The 23303-nt window shown below is 34.9% G+C and overlaps 2 protein-coding genes and 1 non-coding gene across 4 annotated transcripts; 2 read left to right on the forward strand and 1 right to left on the reverse strand.

Moving 5' to 3' along the window:
- Positions 1 to 6824: 6824 nt before the first annotated feature.
- Positions 6825 to 6898, forward strand: TRNAI-AAU (transfer RNA isoleucine (anticodon AAU)). The gene has a single exon. It is a non-coding gene; the product is annotated as a tRNA-Ile (tRNA).
- An 87-nt stretch (positions 6899 to 6985) lies between these two features.
- Positions 6986 to 15269, forward strand: LOC115704676 (putative cyclin-B3-1). Of its 2 annotated transcripts, XM_061108546.1 has the most exons (25): positions 6986 to 7109; positions 7212 to 7248; positions 7349 to 7412; positions 8118 to 8172; positions 8282 to 8330; positions 8430 to 8523; positions 8837 to 8891; positions 8987 to 9035; positions 9128 to 9221; positions 9681 to 9738; positions 10305 to 10350; positions 10427 to 10517; positions 10607 to 10639; positions 10758 to 10806; positions 10937 to 10970; positions 11084 to 11177; positions 11436 to 11484; positions 12135 to 12413; positions 12502 to 12624; positions 13293 to 13382; positions 13481 to 13648; positions 13742 to 13801; positions 14119 to 14217; positions 14488 to 14666; positions 14748 to 15269. In XM_061108546.1, the coding sequence occupies exons 1-25, from the start codon at positions 7065 to 7067 to the stop codon at positions 14881 to 14883; spliced, it is 2130 nt and encodes a 709-aa protein (XP_060964529.1). In that variant the 5' UTR covers positions 6986 to 7064; the 3' UTR covers positions 14884 to 15269. The 2 variants fall into 2 exon arrangements, with proteins under 2 accessions (XP_060964529.1, XP_060964528.1); XM_061108545.1 differs by having other exon boundaries at positions 7032 to 7248.
- A 5187-nt stretch (positions 15270 to 20456) lies between these two features.
- LOC115708326 (uncharacterized) lies at positions 20457 to 21800 on the reverse strand. Its single transcript, XM_030636567.2, has 2 exons — positions 21316 to 21800; positions 20457 to 21227 (listed from the first exon to the last, which is right to left on the reverse strand). Exons 1-2 carry the CDS (start codon positions 21612 to 21614, stop codon positions 20735 to 20737), a joined length of 792 nt encoding a protein of 263 aa, XP_030492427.2. The 5' UTR covers positions 21615 to 21800; the 3' UTR covers positions 20457 to 20734.
- Between the last annotated feature and the right edge of the window lie 1503 nt (positions 21801 to 23303).

The raw sequence follows: 23303 nt of genomic DNA on the forward strand, positions 1-23303 counted from the left end.
ATCATATTTTGCCTTTTCAAATTATTTATTTCCAAATTTCAACATAAGGGTAATATGGTAAAAACTGAAAAATGGAATACGACCGCACTTTTCAGAACTCGACTTCACAGAAACTAAAAATATGTATTAATTGCAAGAAATTTTTCTCTTTAATTGGCAGTCGGTACAAGAAATTTTAAGGTATATTCTGGAAAGAAATTCTCGTACTGGGTAATTATAGTTCTAATGTTGTAGAAATATTTTCATGGAAAATTTTATATATATAGAAAATGTTGGATTTTGAATGATCTTATCAATACAAGCAAGAAAAGAAAACAGAGAGATGAAACAAAACAGAGCTTGCAAAAGATGCAAGACTCAAGGAAGGCAATTGTATTTATAGAAGGAGTACAGCAAGGTTACAAAGGAAACAGAATTAACAACCTTTGTAACAGAAACAAGAAAATACAGGTAAATACAATAGCCTAACTAACTGACAGTTGAAGACTTGCTTTATCATCCCCCCTCAAACGAAATGGTGTAATAGACACATTGAGTTTGGCTTTAAGGTAAGCAAATCTGTCTTTGCTGAGAGATTTTGTGAGAATATCTGCAGCTTGGTCAAGAGATGGAACATATCTCACTTCAAGTTCTTTGGCAATGAGTTGATCCCGAACAAAATGAAGATCAATCTCTATATGTTTCGACCTCGCGTGAAAGACAGGGTTGGCTGCAAGGGAGGCAGCCCCTTGATTATCGACCCAGATAATGGGAGGTGCTGGTAGTGAGACATGAACTTCAGATAGGACAGAACGCAGCCATCGTATCTCTGCTGCTGTGTTGGCTAAGGACCTGAACTCACTCTCGGTACTGCTCCGAGCAACAACACTTTGCTTCTTTGCAGACCAAGAGATAAGATTTCCGCCAAAGAAAACAACATAGCCACCTGTGGACTTCCGATCATCGAGACAGCTAGCCCAGTCAGCATCAGAGTATGCTTGAAGAGTCATATGCAAGCTTGGTCGAATATGCAAACCTTCATACATTGTACCTTTTAAGTATCTAAGTAATCTTTTGCAAGCGTCCCAATGGATATTGGTAGGGGCATGAATAAATTGACTGAGTTTATTGACGATGAAAGCAACATCGGGTCTCGTCAAGGTTAGATACTGAAGAGCCCCCAAGGTACTTCTGTAGAGTGTTTGATCAATGAATGGCTCTCCTATGCTGAGAGCAAGAGTATGAGCCGAACTTGTGGGACTCGGGCTAGGTTTGGCACCCTCCATTTTGAGCTTTGTGAGCAAATCTGAAATATATTTTGACTGAGAAAGATACAGTCCAGTAGTGTTTCTGATCACTTCTACCCCAAGGAAGTAATGAATGGAGCCAAGATCTTTGACAGAAAAGTCATTATTGAGGGCAGATATTAGGGCAGAGATGTTGTTGTGATCCGGACCTGTTATTAATATATCATCTACGTAGACAAGTAGTATGATGAGAGTTGGACCAGCCCCATAAATGAACAAAGAAGGATCGGATCTTGATGGTTGAAAGCCTTTTTTGGTGAGAGTGGACTTAAGTTTATCATTCCAAGCTCGGGGAGCTTGCTTCAACCCATAGATGACCTTATGTAGCTTGCATACATGATGAGGTTGTGTGGGATCAACAAACCCGGGAGGTTGTTGCATATAGACAGTCTCCTCAAGGGTGCCATTTAGGAAGGCATTAGAGACATCGAGTTGTTTTACATCCCAGTTGTAAGAGACAGCTAGAGTTAAGACTATACGAACAGTAGCTGGTCGAACTACAGGGCTGAAAGTTTCTTGAAAGTCAATTCCAGGTGTTTGATGATAACCCTTGGCCACCAACCTCGATTTACACCTGTCCAAACTGCCATCAGCGTTTAATTTTACCCTATGAACCCATTTATTTCCCACTAATGTCATGTGAGGTTGATATGGCACAAGTGTCCAAGTGCCATTCTTTTTAAGGGCATAGAACTCGGCTGTCATGGAAGCATTCCATTTTGGGTCAGCTAAGGCTTGTTTTAGTGTTTTGGGTTCACTGGGAAGGAGAGATTCAGGTAGAGGATATTTTGTGGCAAGGTAGGCTTTTGGTTTGTAAATTCCATCTTTAGATCTTGTTTGCATAGGATGAGTGTTTTGGGAGGAGGTGATAGGGTTACTGGTGGAAGGCTGGGTGGTTACTGGTGGTATAGTGGTGTGGACAGTAGTGATTTCAGCCGAGTTATGTACTGGAACAGCAGGGAAACTGGGTGCTGGTGCAGCAGACAAATTAGTTGCTGGTGCAGCAGGCAAATTAGTTGCTGGTGCTGAGACAACATCAGCAGAGGCAGCAGATAAAATAGTTGCTGGTGCAGAAGCAGTATTTGCTGGTGCAGAAGCAATATCAACGATGGGCAAAATATTTGCTGAGGCAGTATTGAGAACTGCAGCTGCAGTGTGGACAGGTGGAGAGTGAGAGCTGCTGGCACCAACTCCTGAAGTGCGAGGAGGAATTACCTCAGGGGCACCAAATGACATTGTATTAGTATGGCCAAATAGAGGAGTTGTTTGAAAAATAGTGCAAGGAAAGGTAGTAGGTGCAAGTGATGATACCTGGTTTGTCTTAGGTGATGAAAGAGCAGGAAACTCAGTCTCATTGAACACCACATTGTGTGTGATATACACTCGGCCAGAGGAATTCTCACAAAGATATCCTTTGTGTTGCAAAGAGTATCCAATGAAAATGCACTTCTCAGATTTGACAGTCATCTTGTGTGTATGATAAGGCCTCAAGTAAGGGAAGCATGTGCATCCAAAAGTCCTTAGAAAGGCATAGTCAGGCTTTTTGTAAAACAAACATTGATAGGGACTTACATCATCCAAAACTGGTGTTGGTAGCCGATTGATGACATAGGTAGCATGTTGAAAAGCATGCCACCAATAAGATAGATCAAGACCTGATTGAGCTAATAGTGTCATTCCCGTTTCATTTATGTGTCTATGTTTGCGTTCCGCACGACCATTTTGCTCATGATCATGGGGACAGGAATGCTGAAAGTGAACACCATGTTCTTTCAAAAAAGAAGCAAAGGACCTGTACTCACCTCCCCAATCGGATTGGACAGTTTTAATGGGGAGGTTAAATTGTTTTTCCACTAATGATTTGAATTGCAAGAAGGTGGGAAAAGCTTGGGACTTGACAGTGCGGGGAAAGATCCATGTGAATCTACTGAAATCATCAAGAAAGTGAATATAGTATCTAAAACCTTCTTTAGAAGGCACATGTGATGGACCCCATAGGTCGGTATGAATTAATTCAAGGGGAACCGAGGCTCTATTGGTGGATAAGGCATATGGGAGTTTGTGATTCTTGCCAATTTTGCAAGCATCACAAAACTGGAGACTTTTTAAAGTACCAGTATGGTTAATATTGGATAGAACCTTGGCTAAAATTCTAGGTCCAGGGTGCCCTAATTTGGAGTGCCAAATATTGATGTCTTGAGCAACATTAACATGAAAAATTTCATTAGTGGAATTGACAGTAAGTACAGAAATGGATGTTTTATTTATATCAGAATTGGTACATGTGGGGGAGACTGTTATAACAGTCTCTTTATTACAAGTATTGTTACAACTTGAAGAACAAACAGGAGGAATAGAAGGTATGGACTCCTTAGTAGCTAAATTGCACTCAAGTTGCAGAGACTGTTTTGCAATGGATGGTTGAGTTAGCATGTACAAGCCATTCTTAACTCTCCCTTTGAGAAGAACCTGCCCTGTGTTCTTGTCCTTCACAAAACAACAAGTGGGGTGAAACTCAAGAAAAACATGATTATCTTTGGTTAGCTTAGATACACTAACTAAATTTTTGGTTATGTGAGGGACTTTGAAAATGGGATTGAGCTTTAAAGGACGAGATTGAGAAGGTAAAGAAGTGGTACCAAGATGAGAAATAGGGAGATGCTTACCATTGCCAACCGCCAAAGATTCATGGCCATGATAAGGAGTCTCTATTTCAAGGTGTTCCATGCCTGTGGCCACATGTGTGTTCGCACCTGTATCGGCATACCAATCTTGATCATGAGCGAAATCAGGAACTGTGTTGGATGAGTAGTGATGGTGATCATCATCTTCAATTTCAGTCAGAAATGCTTGATTTTCTCCATGTTTGGGTGGAACAAAGGTTTTGTCGAAGCGATAGTGGCACACCGCTGCTGTGTGCCCAAGCTTGTAACAAACTTGACAGAGAGGCCTCGAGTTACTACTCCCCCATCCACCAGATCCATAGCCACGCCCAGAAGATCTGTATTGAGAATTAGGGTTTGATCCGCGACCACCATAGTTGGAGGAGCGATAGTTGGACGGGCCAGAACCAAATCTTGATGAAGAAACGGAGAGATTAGCAGTCATTGTGGAAGGAGGAGCTCCAGCAGTATAATGGCGTTCTAGGCGACTTTCATGGGTGAGAAGAAGTGATTGAATGGATTCGAACGAGAGATTGTCGACGAGACTGGTGACGTGAACCACCACAGGGTCATATTCAGGACCCAATCCATTCAGAAGATGCATAATAAGGTCACTTTCCTCCATTGGATGACCTGCAGTTGACAAAGAATCTGCAAGAAGCTTAACTTTGTCATTATAATCAGCAATGGAGAGAGAACCTTTTTGAATCGTAGATAACTGAGACTTGATTTGAAGTAATCGAGCTTTCGACTGAGAGGAGAATCGCTGTTCAAGGGCACGCCAGACAGAGTGAGAGGTGTTGTGATGAGCAAGAGAACCGAGGATCGTTTCAGACATGGACGATCGGAGCCAGCTGAGTAGAAGTTGGTCCTTTCTTTTCCACGCAAGAAACGCAGGGTTGACATCTCCAGTTACCAGTAATTCAGTCGGAGCAATTCCAGCAAGCAGGATTTCATCTAGACCATGGCCGATGACTGTGGGAATGACCTGAGATTTCCAGGCCAAGAAGTTGGATCTGTCTAATTTGACAGTAAGGGAAGAACTGAGGGAATTTTGAAAGGGATTCCATGTGTTTGGGGAGGGATTCAAAGATCCAGAGTTTGGTCCAGTAGGACGTGGTGGGTTTTCAACAAAGGTAGGATCCATAGGAGACTTTTGTCAATGGCTTGCTCTGATACCATGAATGATCTTATCAATACAAGCAAGAAAAGAAAACAGAGAGATGAAACAAAACAGAGCTTGCAAAAGATGCAAGACTCAAGGAAGGCAATTGTATTTATAGAAGGAGTACAGCAAGGTTACAAAGGAAACAGAATTAACAACCTTTGTAACAGAAACAAGAAAATACAGGTAAATACAATAGCCTAACTAACTGACAGTTGAAGACTTGCTTTATCAGACTTGATGTTTAAGATTTCACAATATTTAAGAATGAATTGAAATTGTAAATTCCTAAGTTGAGTAAGTTTTCTGAAGGTATATCTATCATGCATGCTTGAGTAATAAGTTCATCTAAATTGTTGCATTCTGCAAAAGTTGTGCCTTTATTTATTAAACTATTCATGGTTTAATGTATTTTAATGAAAAGTTTGGAGATGAGCAAACGGAATAATGATAGATTGATAGTTTTTCCAGGAATCTAGTGTATAATAGCTCTAAACCAGCTTTGCAAGTATCACTCATTTTCTTTAATTTCTTTCTTATAATTTCAGTTTAACATAATGTGCCACCCTGTACACTTGCATTATGTATGAATATATATGTGTCTATTTATATATACACAACGGGCAGAACTTTAGATTTCCACGCAAGATAGTTCAAGTGGTCGAGCTTGACAGTAAGAGAGGAGCTGAGAGAGTTGGCAAAGGAGTTTTGAATTGGGAGAAGAGAAGCAGAAGAATGTTCATGGCCATAGAAGGTGAGTGAGAAGAATTGTTTGAAGGGTTGGAAGGGTTATCTATAACAGCAGGATTCATAGGAGACTATCATCAATAGAGTTCTAATACCATGAGATACTTAAAGAAGGAGAGGAAAAAGATAGGGTGAACTTATCTATGTAAAGTAAGAGAAATTTGATTTCAGAGCTTTACAAAAGTTGCTTAGCTCAAGTTACAAAGTAAAAAGGTTAAGAAGACAAGAATCAAGACCCAAAACTGCTATAACTAACACAGAAAATTAACAGACTAACAACCAGTGGTGGACCCAGAATTTAAGTTGATCGGAGGCGATACTTTTTTTTATAAGTGAATGGTCGTTTTTTTTTTCTACATTGTATAACATGTTAAAAATTAATGTAAATTTATATTTTAATATTAAATATAGTATAAAGTAAAAAGAAAATAACAATAAAAATATTGAGTTCAATAATTAAGACATTAAATATAAGTATTATTGGTAGATGTTCAAAAAATAAAATGCAAATACAACTTATGATTTCTTTATATGCATAAAATGACTTTATCATAAAGCTTATTTTACGTCTATAGAGATTATTTTTATTTAAGAAGGCGACTGCCTCACCTCATCTCTATATGGGTCCGCCTCTGCTAACAATCATATTGAACAGTAAGTGTTAAGGGTTAGGTGAATTAAGATCAACAACTTTGTTATCAATGTAAAACATTATACATAAAAACTTCACTTGGTTCTGCTAAACTACAATGATTATTTTTAAATAAATAAAAAAAACTATTTTCTTATTAGTTCATGTTAGTTCAAATCACACTCCAATGCCATTTCATTATTTCATTTGTGTTTCGAAAGGATAAAAAAATTAAACAAAAAGATTATATGACACTAATTAAGTGCTGTTAGTAATCAAAACAATTTACATTATAAATACTAATTTTACTTTAATCAAAACGTTATCAATTCGGCCTATTAGCTCAGCTGGTTAGAGCGTCGTGCTAATAACGCGAAGGTCGCAGGTTCGAGACCTGCATAGGCCACTTTTCTTTACCTTTTTTAATTTATTTTCATTTTTCCAAAGAGGGGTATTACGGTAAAAACGCAACTCGTTTCAAAAAAACGGTAAAGAGGGATCATACGACCGCCTCTTTTCAAACATTTGCTTTCAAAAAAAAAAAAAAACCCACTAAACCCTTCCTTCCAACTATGAAGCAAAATCTACTGAAGAAGAAAGCTATGGAGGTTGACAAGGTATCTCAAACCTCCTTCGATTTTCTTTCTTCCTTTCCTTCTTTGTTTCTTTGTTTCCTTTTTTCGAAATTTACGGAATTTCCTTTTGATTTGAAACCAAAGGCAAAACTCCTCACTGTTCCGAGCGTACTGGGCAGAGGTAATCGACTTCGTGGAAGCAGTAAAAGATCTATGTTTATTAATTTCAAGAAAATTGATTTTATTCATTTGTTAATGATTTCTTTCATAAAATTTTGCAGCCGGTACAAGAAATTTTAAGGTCTATACGGAAAAGGAATTTTCTGAGGTTGATTCTCGTACTAGGTATTTATGGTTCTAATATTAGAAATCAGTAGTTCTGCCTTGAATTTATGTTATTGAATGTTAGTTGTGGTTAATTTTGAAGAAAATATTTTCAAGGAAGAATGGATATACAAAATGTTGGACTTGATGTTTAAGATTTCACAATATTTAAGAATAAATTGAAATGTTAGTAGCTCATGAAACCCAGTTCATATAAGAATTCTTAATTATTTCAAAAATAACCTTATCATCTGGAAGTGAATTTACTTTTTTTTTTTTGTAGAGAATTCTTACGCTTAAAGAATCTCCTACAAAACATCTTGTGTGAACCTGAGTAGAAGCTATGTAGTATTATAGCTTAGGCATGCTAGGAAATATAAACTTTATTTTCTTTAATATTTCCATATATCCATTAGTTGAAGCACAGTGGTTCATGAAACCCAGTTAATTTAGTGTCTTTCTTTTACTACAATGGGTAATTAAACCCATGTCGCCTCCCCTCAAACTCACATATCGGACCACCTGAGCTAGCCTTAGAGTGGCTTGTATACATTTATTTTACTGGGTAGTATAAGTGTTCCTATCTATTCTTACAGATTTTGAAATTAATTATCTTTTTTATAATAGATCTTATGCAATGCATAAGGTAGCTCTACTTAATATATAGTGTGATTTTTTTTCTCAATATTTTTGTAACTCATTTTTCCTCTGTTTGTTTGGTTAAAGAAAATCTATACCAGTTACCAAAGGGTCTACTTTGGCCAGTACGAGTTCTCAGAAGGTATTACTATCATGCTTGAGTTCATCTATATTGTTGCATTATGCAAAAGTTGTGCTTTGATTTATTAAACTATCCACGGTTCCTCTTTGTCTGAATTTATTTTACTAAGGCGGTTTTGACAAGTGTGGAGACGAACAAAGGGAAAAATGATAGTTTTGGTATGGCCTAGACTAAACTTGTGCTTGAATTTTCAACGATTCTTTTTCTAAACCTCTTTCATTTATGAGCTACTTTCCTTTTCCTACTTTCCTTTTTAGGAAAAGCAAAGTTTGGAAGAAGACCATTGGCAGATGTCAGTAATGTTAACAACATATCTTCAAAGAATTTGGTGTGCAATAGCTCTAAACCTTCGTAAGTATCACTCATTTTCTTTAGTTTCTTTCTTCTAGTTTCATTTCAACATAATGTGCCACCCTGTACACCTTTGTACGTATAAATATATAATATATGTATACGTGTGTCTTTGATTATATATCAGCAGTGTAATATATTTATGAAATGATATTAGGGTTATATAATTTACTTATTTAACTATGTAATCGCACATATCTATTATAACATTTTTGTAGTGTAGATCATATGCTTAAGGAAACTGATACTTAATATCTTGTATGATACTTGACCTCACTATTTTCCCATTTTCCTTCTGCTTGTTTGGTTAAAGGAAATTTATGCCAGCCACCAGAGGATCTACTTTCGCCAATACAAGCTCTCAAAAGGTATTAATATCTAGCTGTTCATTCGTCTGAATTGGTAGAAGGATTGCATTGATTCAAACTAACCATGGCTTCTCCTTCTCTGATTTTCTGCTAAGGCTGTTTTGAAAAGTAAGGAGACGAGCAAAGGGAAAAACGATACTTCTGGTATGGTCTACTTACAGTCTAGACTAGACTTGTATTTGAAACTTAAACTACTTATTTCAGAAATTCTATGATGAACTACTTTCCGTTTCTAGAAAAATCAAATTTGGGAAGAAGACCATTGACAGATGCCAGCATTACTAACAGCACATCTTCGAGGAGTCTGTTGCGAAATAGCTCCAAACCCTCGTAAGTATCACTCCGTTTCTTTAATTCTTTCTTCAAATTTCATTTTGACTTAATGTTTCACCAAGTATTAAGTAGCATTTTACGTTCATATAATATTTGTACTTATTATACTTGGATGCATATTAAATGCATGGCTATGTATTTGCAGATATTCATTGTATAAATATACATATAATATTTTAAAGAGGATAGGGGGGTCTTTATCTTGTGTGAAGCCTTCATTCTTGAACCAAGGGTTCCTATAAATAATTCATTGAAAATTTGTAGTTCATGAAATGAGAGAAATATTCTTTGTTACATGATGTACCTTCTATGTATTTTTTTTGTATGCTTTTGAGTGAGTGATATGTTTTCTCAATCTTAATTTATCTTGCAAAAGCCTTTTTGTATAACTTTGACGGAAGTTGAAAATAACATCCTCACTGTTGTTTGATCCTTCGCTTGTTTTCGTATCTTTAGAGTATCAGCTACTGTGGGCTCTAGGACTGTAAATGTATCATCAAGGAAATCATTTCAGGTATAGATTTGTATTTCAACATTTTCAGTTTAGAATGCGTTGCTTACAAAATAATCACAGAAACTAGTACATTTACCTTCTGGTTCACATGTCTCCTGTTAAGTGTCATTTGAATGAGACTTGGGCTAGAAAAGAACTTATTTAATTCACGTGCCTAGTTAAAATAATTAGTTAAGTGCATAAAAAAGATGAGTGGATAAAGTTATATTAAATATTCTCTTACTTTGTTAACTAAGAAAGGCTGGGAAAGTCAAGTTCCTGGTGAGAGGCTGGACATAGGGATAACCTTCAGAATTATGTATTTGATTTTCTATTTTTGGAAAACCATTGATTTGAATGGCAGCAATGCTTACACACACACACACATATATATATCAATATATATGTACATACAAACCAAAAAATTGAATCAAATTAGACAAGCTTATATTGACCATATTCACAATCCTAATGATCTGTCACCATTTGCCTTGGAACTGTGAAGTAGCAGACTATAATTTTTATTTGATTTAGCGGTCATTGAAAGTTTCTTCATTCACATTTGTCTAACTAGGATAAGTATGCAGGGAGGTATTAGTCAAGGTGATCCTGGTTATCATACTTCAAAGAAAGGTGATTTATTTCCTTTATAAATTTATGACCAGAGTTTGATAAACATGTTTCGGTTCTAACTTGCTTTTATAAGCAGTGCTTGTTAAAGATTTGAAGGTTCCCTCTGGTTACCAAAGGATCAAAGTCACTGGACAGGCTCATGGATCTCTTGTTGATTTAAATGGCAGGTCTGTTAAAGTTTCCTCAAACCAAAGACTAGTATGTAAGAATATTTGGGCAGTTCAAACATGTTTAACGGATATGTTTAATGTTTCAGGAGAACAACAAGGACTTCACTCATACCAACAAGGTTTGCAATTTGATTTTATATTATTATTATTATTATTTTTTTTTCAGGGGGGGGAAGATTGAATAAAATATACATCAGTTATTCATGTACTTCGTTGCCGTGAATTTTTTTCTTGAAGGAAGTCTTTTCCTGTTTTAAAGAGGGAGGACCCAACAAATATCCTCAAGGTTATTCTCACATTACATCATAGATTAAAATATTTTTTTTCCATTATCTTTTGTAATCATCTGTTGAAATTGTCGAGCCTGCTTGATTTTTTCTTCAGAACTTTTATATTTTATCTTCATCCTTTTGTAGGGAAATCCTGGAAGTTCTGGAAAAATAAACGAAAGTGAGTGTCTTGATTATAAACCAATATGCATTGTGCTTTGGAAGATTCTCACAAGTGTATTGCTTAGGATAGACCTTTCCATGATGAAATTTTGAATTTATTGTTGGTTTCAGTTAAGGTCAAAGTTGGTGGGAAAGTAGTGCCCCGAGTAAGCAATGGAAGGACCCATCATTGGAAGAATCGAGTGAGTGACAACTTTGTAATAATGTAAGTATCAATGACTTTTTCATCTAAAAGATTATTTGGTTGCCGCTTAATGCAGCAAAGTTTTGTGCTGAGTAATTTTTAACAATGTATACTAGAGATCTATCTCGTTGTAGCAAATTCTTGAATGGATTATTAAGGAAGTCTGTAAAAGGCCATCTATTTATTATATCAAATTTATCAACTCTAAAATGTATTATCAGGAACCATGCAATCATGAATGTTATATCTAAATAGTGTGATTATTATTTATGATCACAGGGGTCAAAGTACTGTGGATTCTCGTACATTGTCAAGAAAATCTATTAGGGTATGGGTTCTTTTTACAGTTTATATATCTTTTCTTCTCAATTACCATCTATCCTTTTGTGTTCCAGTTTGTGTAGATTTTGCAGTTTTTAAATTGGACGACAAACTAACTCCAATCAATGTGTTTTTTAGTCACTTTGTCTACATTGTTTCATTTGACTTGTGGAGCTGCTTTCTCAAATGTTTGCAGATCACCAATTATTGTTAAAAGAGAACAATATTAGTATCTAGTTATAGAATAAGTTGTTCATTTCACAAATGGATAAGTTTCTTTTCTTATTTTGATACTTGCAGCATATCTTGATATTATTATTATTATAAATTCATGGCTTAACATGTTTATTGTGTAAATGGATGGGCTACTTCAAATTGCAACAGAATGCTCATTGCTGTTGCTACATAAACTCCCCATTGCTATGCTCATTGTGACTAGGCTGCTTTCCCTTTCCAGTTAGCTGTCTTGTAGACTGTATATTAGTTGATTTGAGCATGCTTCTAATAAATAAATCAATTTTAATTTGCGTCCTGTATTATCTTAAACTTTTTTCTGTGTTGCGGCTCTTAAGTGTCAAGTTAGAGTATCATTTTGGGAAAGAGTGATTCGTTACAAGTATGTTTAACCATATCAATTGCTTCACTGTTATGATCCAGCCAAGTGTGAAGGGTGCTCTAAAGACTTCTGATGACAAAAGGAATACAAGACCCAACATCACAAGGAATCTAGAAAAAGTTGTAACTATCGCTACAGCTGCATCAAAGAACATGGAGAGTGTAGCTTCTTCTCCTTCAAAAAATATAACACAAGAACCCACCCATGTACAGCTTCCATCTGATGTCGATAGCAAACCAAGTACATCAGATGTTACTATTACAAAGAAAGTTCCACGTCGAAGAAAATCCTACACATCTTCGTTAATGGAAGGATCAAAGGTTGAGATTATTGCTTTATATTGGCTTTTTTTATTTATTTTCTTTTCATTCATTTCAAATAACATGTTTAAGTTTGAACTGCAATCAGCTAATAGAAGAGCAACATGATGTTCTTAAGCAAGAAAGGCTACCAGACCTGGATGATGAGAGAAATCAGCTAGAAGTTGCAGACTATGTTGATGACATATATCAGTATTATTGGGTTATTGAGGTGATGGATTTTATCTCACTTTTCTGGAACCCTTTTTTCCTATTCTTTTTCTTTTTTGTGTATGTGCTTATGTATTATCTACAATGTCGTTGTAACCTAAATTTTTCTACCATTTCGTTTCCTTTAGCTGTAGATGAGAGTTTAACTCTTCCTTTTTTGAAAGAAATGAGCATTTCTATGTTTAGCTACATTATTGACGGTGAAATTTATTATCATTATTTTGAGAGTTCACAAGATCTAGGTATCCAACCACTTGTCAATCACTGTAAATGTACCTTTAAGGCTATTTTTTTTAGCATTTTCACAAGAACAGAAATCCTTAAAAAAAAGTAACCAAAGCAATAATGAATATGCTACTTAGCTGTGAATCTTGACTTCTGGATTAGAAATATTGCATTGCAAGTGGATTTATATGATTAATTGACATAGCCTCCTATTAAATCTCAAGTTATTTTTGCTTTAGTATATCATGTTTCTTCTGAAGCTTTTCTTCTCACTCTCTCACCATTTGTGATAGGCAACCAGAAGCAATGTTGTATTGTTTATAATCTGTTGCAAGTTGCTGTTGGTATTTATTTGAGTACGTGGGCTATATTTTAGCTGAATAATTAGTTAGTTCCATTTGTTTATATTTGATTTATTCACTGACTAAAAATATTTTTTTGCAGGCGCAAAATCCACCCCCAGCAAATTACATGTCAATTCAAATAGAAATTACACCTCATATGCGGGCTGTATTGATCAATTGGTTAATTGAAGTAATCATTTTAACTTTATGGATGTTTCTCTTTTCCCCTGGTCTTTGTTATCTGGTTCAGTTACTCAGTACTTTTCAAAATTGTTTTTATGATAACAGGTACACCTTAAATTTGATTTAATGCAAGAAACACTTTATCTCACGATTACGTTGTTAGATCGTTATCTTTCTCAAGTGGCAATAAAGAAGAATGAAATGCAGTTGGTTGGCCTTACAGCACTTCTACTTGCATCAAAGTATGAGGACTCATGGCAATGGATTCCAAGGGTACATATTTTTATCTAGTTCTCACACTAATCTTCACATTTATCTTTTCTAGAAATCCATTTTTCTGATTTTTCTATTTTTCATTTCATTAAGGTAAAAGACTTGCTTAGCATATCAGCTGAATCATACACAAGGGAGCAGATGCTTGGAATGGTATGCATTATCATGTTGATTGAAATTCTTGTTGAAAATCTATGTTTTGAACTATTTATTATGCACGTTTTTTGTAATTTTGTACTGTTCATCTTTTAGCTGCTTATAGAATGAAACTAGACATTTGTTGATTGAAAAAGCTAATGAAACCGAAAATCCTCTTGTTGCTAGATGTCAAGTAGAGAATTCCTTTTCATATGATGCTTTTGGGTTTTTGACGAGATAGTTCATTATTAGATTGTGTACTAATCATAGATTATTTATCAAATGAAATGAAATGTAGTAACTTCCTAGTAATTTGTTTCCCCTGTTCTCAGGAGAAGCTTATTCTTAAGAAATTAAAGTTTCGCTTAAATACACCAACTCCGTATGTCTTCATGCTAAGGTTTCTCAAGGCTGCACAGTCTGATGCGAAGGTATGTAATAGCTTCTGACATAAACTAGAAAGTACATTATATAACAAACTTTTCTTCTGATATTTTTATTATACTTAATTGTTAAATGTTAGGTATGTTACATGTTATGGCTATAGTCATTGTGACAGAGTTTCTTGTAAATTGACCAGGCTATAATACTGATGATGACTAATAATCATCTTCTATTTATGTAACTCTTTCCATATAATAAAAATAGGAATGGATCAGATACTTCAAATACTAACATCGTGTTTTGTGGTTGTCTACCAGCTTGAACACTTGGCTTTCTACCTCATTGAATTGTGTTTGGTTGAATATGAAGCTTTAATGTTCAAGCCCTCACTGCTGTGTGCATCGGCTATCTATGTTGCACGATGTACCTTAAAAATGGCTCCTCATTGGACTCCATTACTTTGCCAACATGCACACTACGAAGTGTCACAATTAAGGTATTTGTCTTATCAATTTATTTGGTTCTGCAAGTGTCAACTTCATTTCAAAATTGACTCGAGGCATTTTAATAATTGCAGAGAGTGTTCGGAGATGTTGTTACAATTTCAAAAAGCTGCTAGACTTGGACAGTTACAGGTCATTTACGAGAAGTACACAAGACCCGAACGGAGTGGTGTTGCAGCTCTTAAACCATTGGATAAGCTTCCTCTCTGATTTCGCTCACGGTAAAGTTTGCTCTTAATTTGTCATTGAAACATGTTATGATGTTAGAAAACTGTGGGCTCGGAGCGTTTGTGAATCTGACATTCGACGTAATCACTCTTCGGCTCTGTCTTGCAGCTACTTCTATTCTTGTTTGAGTTTGTGTGTGACTTTATAGATGTGTGAGTACATTGCATCTTGCAAACCACTCTTGTTGTTTGTGTGTGAATTTAGTGCTCTGCATATGTATATATATACATTATATATGATTGATTTTACCTGTACTAGGGAGCTAACAAATTTCTGATTCATTGCTTGGTCATTTTGTATGCCACTTCTGAATTTCTGGCTTGTTTTATTGCCATTATTCAATATGCAATGAAAGATCATTACATCAATGCGTTGGGATTTAGTTAATGTGAATTTATTACAATCTCTTGTTAATGAATGGTATATGAAGATGTAAAATGCTTAACTAGCTTTAATGACGTGCTAATTATTTTAAATTAATTTATTTTATAAATTTTGAAATGATTTTAAAATTATTTTAAAAATTAAAATTAGTTTGACCAATGAAAACATGTGTACAACATATTTCTTTATCATTTTCATTCATATATAAAGATAATTGATTTAAAAGTGTTTTATTTTGTTATCTTAATTATTGTGCAAGATTTTCAAAAAAGAAAAATGCATTTTTTGCTTATTTCCACGTTGAAATCAAGATTGTTCGATGTTTTTTTTTTCTTAAGATGATAAAATATTCAAATTTTGGACTACACGTGAAAAGAAAATTAAGGTGCACTTTATTATTATTTTTTTTATTTTACATAAGGCTTATTTTGGTAAATAGGAAGGGGTATAAAATAACTTGTTGTACTTTCGAGAAAGATGTGTAACCATCTAGTGAGCCTATTAGACGAAGAAATATACGGGTCAAGTTAATAAACTAGATTCCTGTGCCTAAGAGTTATGGATCCTTGTGCCTCTTTGGACGGAAAGGTCCCGAGCCTTCTTTTGGGTTACAAAGGACAAGAATATTTACAGATTGATGTATCTTTTCCATACTCAAGAAGTCATGTAATGTCAGTGTTTGTTCGATAATTGGCCTTGGTAATGTGGACATAATTTTTAACACGTGGCAAGAAGGAAAATACTTAGGGAGTCTCACGTTCCTAATCATAGTAGTCAACCTCAGGAACGGGTTCCTAGCCCAACGCCCAGGTTGACATGGGGAACTCCCGAGTGGGTATTTAGATCCTGTCAAATTGTTTCCAAGTCACCTGAACCGACATGACAAGAAGAATTCGAGTCATGGATCTAGAAGCTGAGAATGTCAAGTTGACATCCCAAATGCCAACCTAGCACCTAGTGTTTCACTCAATTCGCAAGTTAACATTTTGGACAAGGGTTTCAGTTTCAGACCTCATCTTCGTGCATACTACTCAACAATTGCACTTAGACACGTGAAAGACTTGCCACAAGCATGCCAAATGCCCCATAATCAACTTTGGAACACTTTCAACATGGAGCACCAAGGCACACAACACCTAGGTTGACATTCTCAATCAACTTGGGGTTAACCTTGGCAACACGACAACTTGGGTTTAACTTTTTCAAGAGTCTTTGCCTCTCGACACCTCACATCCACAAGGAACGACTCTAGGACTTGAGTTTTTGCAACTTGTGCACATGAGGGGAAGGGGACAAACCTTGGACCTAGCGCCCACGTTGACATATTGCCAACCTAGGGCGCTTCTAACCACTTTTCTTGAAGATGTTTTTTAGGTATTTTTTTTGTCTTCATCCAAAATGGAGATACAAGAGCTTTCGAGAAACAAACAGAGCCATCTGGTAGCTAGAACACTAATCCAACCCCCAAGTTGACATTGGGGCTTGGCACCGGCGCCCAAATTGACATCTTGTCAACCTGGGCCACTTCTAATGACTTTTCTTGAGTTGTCTCCCGGGCATATTCTTCGTTTTTATCAGTAACGAAGATACAAGCAATTTTGCAAAGCAAACAAGATTATTTAGATGCCAGAAGCCCTAGCCAGCGCCCAGGTTGACATTCAACCTGGTGTATATGGTTTCATTACTCAAACACCAATTTTGTTCCAAGCATTCTTCATATTTTGGTCCCAAACGGGGGAGGAGATCTCGTGTCCTGACTAAAATATCATCAAAGTACCAAAAAATGACTCCCGAAGAGTCATAAAGTAAGCACTCAGCACCTAGGTTGATGTTTAACCTGACGCGGGTGGTTTCGATCCTCCAAATTCAGTCCTTTTGACGAATATATGCTAGTTCTTCATTGCAAACAAGGTGTAGCACTTGTGGCAAGTCAAATTCATACTTTAATATTTCACCTTTTCAGCAAAGTGGAATATCGATAAACTAGTCACAAATTGGGTAGTTTTGAGTCTCACAATTTCGCGTAATAGCAAAACCTTCGAAAATTGGTGAACGACTTTACCAGACCCAAAAAATTAGCTAAGCGATGTTTTCATATCACTTAGACTTTGAAAAATATTTCAACACGAATTTCTAAGTACCCAAAACCTAGGTTCACGTTGGGCAACTTCTCAATCGTAGGATTGCCAATCAAGGCGCCGACTAGTGAGGATTCCGTAGTAAAATAGTCATAACTCGCTCAATACTACTCTGATTGATGTGATTCCAAGTGTATTGGAAAGCTCTTTTGAAGATCTTTGTATGCATGCCTCACACTCATATCTCAATTCTAAATTTTGTAAGTCAAAAAATTGCTCCCAAGTTGAAGTGCGATTTTAGCCGCAAATAACCTGAAAATGATCCAACAGACGCGATTCAATCTCAAAAATTGACGATCATCATTCGAAGTAAAATTTGAGCATCTTAACCATTGGATCACAATCAATAGTTAAAATTACTCTAGATGGAATATTCCCGAAATATTTTCATTTTGTATTATTTTATTATTTTAATAGACCTTCTTGTCCATAAAAGGAGAGCTCCACTAGGTCATTTTTTACATTCATAAAAGTCTCCATAAGGTCAGGGCATCTTCTGTAGAACTCGAGATCTCTTCCTTTCTTGTCATTCTCGTGAGAAATAAAAACTTGAAGTAGACATAGTGTTTGGATTTTATGCCTTAAATAAAACTCATTTTAATATAACCTTATTTACTATAAATAGAAGATTAGAAATCATTTAGGCTTACATGTAATTTTCATGATTATGGTTTTAATATACAAATTCTATTAAATCTTGAACATATAGTTACTCACAATTACACTGATGTCATCACAATGGAAAGTAATTGTGATTATATTTTTCAAACTATTTAGTCCCATGATTTATCAGTGCACTGAATTTACACGGACGTGATAATCAACGATAAAGTTTACTTACACAATGATATGTGGAATGTCCTTTCCAGGGAATTAACAAAGTATACTAGTATTGGATGTGTTGGCTATACATCGAACGAGACCGATATTGACAGTGAAAAAAGATATCATAAACTTACAGTTATGTCTTTTCTAAGTCAATGTCACTTAGTTGATCTTAGATCAAAAGATCTGAATTCTGAGATGATTAGGTTCTGGCTTAAAAGTATTACATATGTTCTTTGACTTGTTCGTTAAAGTTGATCACTTGGATCGACCCAATACTTACATATTGGGAACATTGTAGTGCAATTGAATGAGAGCGCAAATCATAGATATGGAATCTATAGCTTCTATAACTATTTAGAAGTGAAACGATGATTTTCTTAGAGTTTGGCTTAACAAACATAAATTGAAGAACTCTTATTTCAGTAATTATATTAATTTATTGAAATATCATTTATAAGAAGCTAAGTATTTTAAGGATAAAATATATTAGAGGGTAGAACAGTAAATTTATTCCTACTCGATGTAAATTATCGCCGTCTTACATCCTTAATAGATTTCGAAGACTTCATTTTCTTTGTCTTACAAGCTTCAACCTTAGATGAAAGTGGTCTTTTTTTAAAACTAGAAGCCTCTGGAACATCAGATGCATTAGACATTCCCTATTTTGCAATGTCTTTCATACCTATTTTAGGTTCACCTTCAACCTTCAGATTAGTGGACTTTGAAGGAGCTTTCTCAAGTTTCTTAGAATTTTTTTTAGCGGGGAAAGGGGACATCGAATCTGATCTAGTGGTGGTCATTTATACACAACAAAATAAAAACAATTGAGAGAGAGAGAGAGAGAGAGAGAGAGAGAGAGAGAGAGAGAGAGAGAGAGAGAGAGAGAGAGAGAGAGAGAGAGAGAGAGAGAGAGAGAGAGAGAGAGAGAGAGAGAGAGAGAGAGAGAGAGAGAGAGAGAGAGAGAGAGAGAGAGAGAGAGAGAGAGAGAGAGAGAGAGAGAGAGAGAGAGAGAGAGAGAGAGAGAGAGAGAGAGAGAGAGAGAGAGAGAGAGAGAGAGAGAGAGAGAGAGAGAGAGAGAGAGAGAGAGAGAGAGAGAGAGAGAGAGAGAGAGAGAGAGAGAGAGAGAGAGAGAGAGAGAGAGAGAGAGAGAGAGAGAGAGAGAGAGAGAGAGAGAGAGAGAGAGAGAGAGAGAGAGAGAGAGAGAGAGAGAGAGAGAGAGAGAGAGAGAGAGAGAGAGAGAGAGAGAGAGAGAGAGAGAGAGAGAGAGAGAGAGAGAGAGAGAGAGAGAGAGAGAGAGAGAGAGAGAGAGAGAGAGAGAGAGAGAGAGAGAGAGAGAGAGAGAGAGAGAGAGAGAGAGAGAGAGAGAGAGAGAGTGAGTGAGTGAGTGAAATGAGTAGTTGGGAAATGAGTGGGTTAGGGTAAAAGATGGGATGGTTTCAAAAATCCAATCGTGGATGATGGATAGAGAAAGAAAATTTAACAGAAAATGGAAGAGAGAAAAATGATGAAATTAGCAAAAAGGTAATTTTGTAATTAAAGAACTTTTTGAAATATAAAATTGAAAAACATATTTTATAAAAAAAAATTAAAAAAGCAAACAGGAATAAAATTGTAAAATAATATTAAATTTAATATCTAGTGTAAAAATTCCTATAAATAAAAAACTAAGACCATTATATATTTTAAGTTAAATTTAGCTCAAAATGTAATATAAAACTTATATTTGGTTCAGTTTTTATATTTGTGCTCTAATACAAGATGTGCAAATTAGTTATAAAAGTCAATACTACTATTAATCTTCATTAAAAATATACAAAATAATTAATTTCATTTATATTTTTTTTATTATCTTACAAATATAAAATCCATTTTTATTAATGAATGAGAAATAATTAATTAAAAACATATACTATTTATTGTTGGCATAATTTTTAGCTTTGGTTAATTTTAGTACACATTAAATATTATTATTGAAGATAAATTTTAACAAAATATTATAAAAAATGATAATAGACTATTATAGCTCTCCATTCAAGATAGACAATTTTTTTTTTTTTGACAATATTCAAGATAGACAATTGATGAACTTTATCTCCCATTTTTCTTTAAAGACTAGAAAGATTCAGGTCAATCTTTTATTAAATCAAGGACTAGAAAGATTTATTTAATTTTTATTTGAAAGGACTAGAGAGATTGGCCTGCAACTAGTAGTAAACTATACTCTGATTTAAAATTAAGAAAGAAATAAGATTTGGTACATAGAGTTGTATAAAAAAAGCTCATAAAAGATGCCAAAGCCTCCACCAATACAAATTAGTTAATTTAGCTTTGTATATACAATCCTTGTCTTTCAACAAAAACCATTATTTGCTAATCTACACAAAGTAATCCACTAATACAATAAATATTTCTTTTAATATATATATTAGTGTAGTAAAAATTTGATTGTATACATTAATGTATAGAGAATAACATAATACTAGTTATGAACAAGTGACCAAACCATCTTGTGAAAGCAAGTTAGAACCTTGTTGATCCAATGTCTTCCTAACTTCCCTATAGAATTCCAGCCATGAAGATGAGTGCATTTCGACCGGGGCGGCCCACAAGAACGTCGGGTTAGGACTCGCCGGACAGGCGCCGACCAAATCCAACACAGATGCTGCTGGTTTGAGTGGCTGTGGGAAATTGAATGCCAAGTTGTCTACTTTGTGTTCATATATTTTGCCATTTCTATCCAATTTGTATCTTGAAGTGCCTTGAAATTGGCCTTTGGCTTCCCATGGAACTCTAGGCACACCTTTCAAGTTCCATCTGATTAAAATCACATTCTCTGAGGGTTGCCATATCCTGAAAACCTCAAGATAAATCTCTCTGAACAAAATTCTGCCATGGAATCTTAGTGCCCAGAATATCAATTTGTAGTTTTCTATACCACTGAATGTGTTTAAAGGGTCTTTAAACGTTATATCATCCCTACAAAATTCATTTCACAAAATACAGTTTTATTGAAAATCCAATACATATATGAAAGAAAATTCAAGTACCCAATTGAGAAAATTACCTGTAAATGTCATAATTGAGGTCTTTGGTGAAGATTAGAGGAAGGTCTTCACGGAGAGTACGAACAGCAAGGCCGAGGTTGACAAAGAAGTCATCTTTGGGCTGCTTATCGTGTGCACCTCTTGGGGTGTTAAGCTGCGCACTCTTGTCGGCTAAAGGGGTCTGGAGGGTTGGGAGGGAAGAGGGAAGAGAAGGAGGGTTGTTGGGTTTTGTGTGGAGGAGTGTTTGGTGTACGGATTTCTCCTTGGATTTCGATTGAAGAAGCAGAGAAGGAGAGAGATTGGGAAGAAGAAAAGCCATTTCAGCTTTTCATGTGAAGAGGAGTTTTTTCAGAGAGTTTTGTTTTTTTATTTTTGACTAATTTTGTCTGTTTGGGTCATCGAAACACACACACACACACAGTTATTTCGATTTATTTGAGTGGTTTTGAAGGTTGCCACCCAACCCAAGACCATGAGGGCTTCACCATTGATTGGTAGTGATTCAATGTGGACCAAACTCAAAATTCCCTTTGCTTTTGTTTCATTTTGCTTTATAATATCAATCTACCATTCATATTATAGAAAAAAAATTGATTTTACTTGGGCTAAACGCCAACGGTAAAATCTGTGGAAGAAACAAAAGTGAAAGAAATATGTAGTGTAATAATGGAGAGAAGGGGGTAGGGATGCACATGGGCGGAAAATTGGCAGAGAGTAATTCCCGTTCCCGCCTTGTTTCTTATTTAGACGGGGAATTCCCGCTCCATTAGGGGTAAGTCCCCACGGGGCTATCCCCATGAAGAAAATATGCATGGCTTCAAGACTATCTCCAATAGGAGATGTAAAAGTTGAGCTATTTTAACACAAATAATAGTTTTGTGATATTTTTACATTCACTTTCATTATTATGCTCTAACACATAATTATAAATCTTGATACAAAATTTGATATGTTATTTAATGTTCATTTATTAATTTATTAAAAATATAAAATAATGCATTGTCAAAAAATATATATATATATATATAAAATAATAATTATATAAAATTAAATATAAAATTTAATTATAAAATAATAATAATAATAATAAGAGCATTGTTATTGGACACCAGTAGTGTCTAGCACCTTCTATAGGTAGCACTCTACGATTGGTTGACGATATTCCCTAAAAAAATTATTTTCTTAAGTTATATGTGACGTTATACTTAATTATACCAATAACAGTATAACATCGAGGAAAATAATAGGTACCAATAATGTATTAACTAAAATTTAATAATAAAATATTAAAAATAGTATAATAGTAAATATAAAAGCATAATATTTATTATAATGTATATTTTACATCATGTTATATTGTGATTCACATTTGGATAACTTTTTGTTATATATGTGATAAATTTACATTAAAATTTAGCACACTACTAAAATGGAATTTTTATAAAGTAAACTATATTTTATATTTCTATCACTTATTTACATCTCCCTCCGGTAGAGTTACTCTTATATATGTAAAAGAAACACACAACATAATATATATTTCATTTGCGCCCTTCTCCTATCTCTTACAAATAATTCAATGGAATATAGAAACTAATATTAAAAAAAAACATATACTAATCAACTAATGTAATTGTAACGTTCTACCAACTAAGACGGTTACATTATTTTTTTTAATTTATGTATTAATCTTTACTAATTAAAGAATTTTAATATAAAATTGTATTTAATAAAATTTTTGTAATAATTAAAAAAATTTAATAAACTTATAATACTTTTACACAATTTTATAATTTGAGACCTTAAATACTATTTATAAAATGTACATGATACATATACTAAACAAAAGATATTGTCTAACGACACAACCAAAATACTACGAGTTCGTAGTGTCTCAAAAATTTCAACCCTCTAAGCTTAAATGACCATATATGTACAATTTTTATTAAGTTTGTTACTCACTGTTGTTCAGCTTTTGTTTTACCTTTACCTACACACAAAAATATAT

The sequence above is a fragment of the Cannabis sativa genome, chromosome 1 (genome assembly GCF_029168945.1).
Source record: "Cannabis sativa cultivar Pink pepper isolate KNU-18-1 chromosome 1, ASM2916894v1, whole genome shotgun sequence".
Classification (NCBI taxonomy): domain Eukaryota; kingdom Viridiplantae; phylum Streptophyta; class Magnoliopsida; order Rosales; family Cannabaceae; genus Cannabis; species Cannabis sativa.

What these genes read in the sequence shown, in the direction of transcription:
- LOC115704676 (XM_061108545.1), top strand. Translation starts at nt 7,065, where the DNA reads ATGAAGCAAAATCTACTGAAGAAGAAAGCTATGGAGGTTGACAAGGTA. An exon ending in CGTTAATGGAAGGATCAAAG is followed by an intron (nt 12,414 to 12,501) that starts GTTGAGATTATT and finishes AACTGCAATCAG; the next exon opens with CTAATAGAAGAGCAACATGA. An exon ending in TACGAAGTGTCACAATTAAG is followed by an intron (nt 14,667 to 14,747) that starts GTATTTGTCTTA and finishes TAATAATTGCAG; the next exon opens with AGAGTGTTCGGAGATGTTGT.
- LOC115708326 (XM_030636567.2), bottom strand. Translation starts at nt 21,614, where the DNA reads ATGGCTTTTCTTCTTCCCAATCTCTCTCCTTCTCTGCTTCTTCAATCG. An exon ending in CTCAATTATGACATTTACAG is followed by an intron (nt 21,228 to 21,315) that starts GTAATTTTCTCA and finishes TGAATTTTGTAG; the next exon opens with GGATGATATAACGTTTAAAG.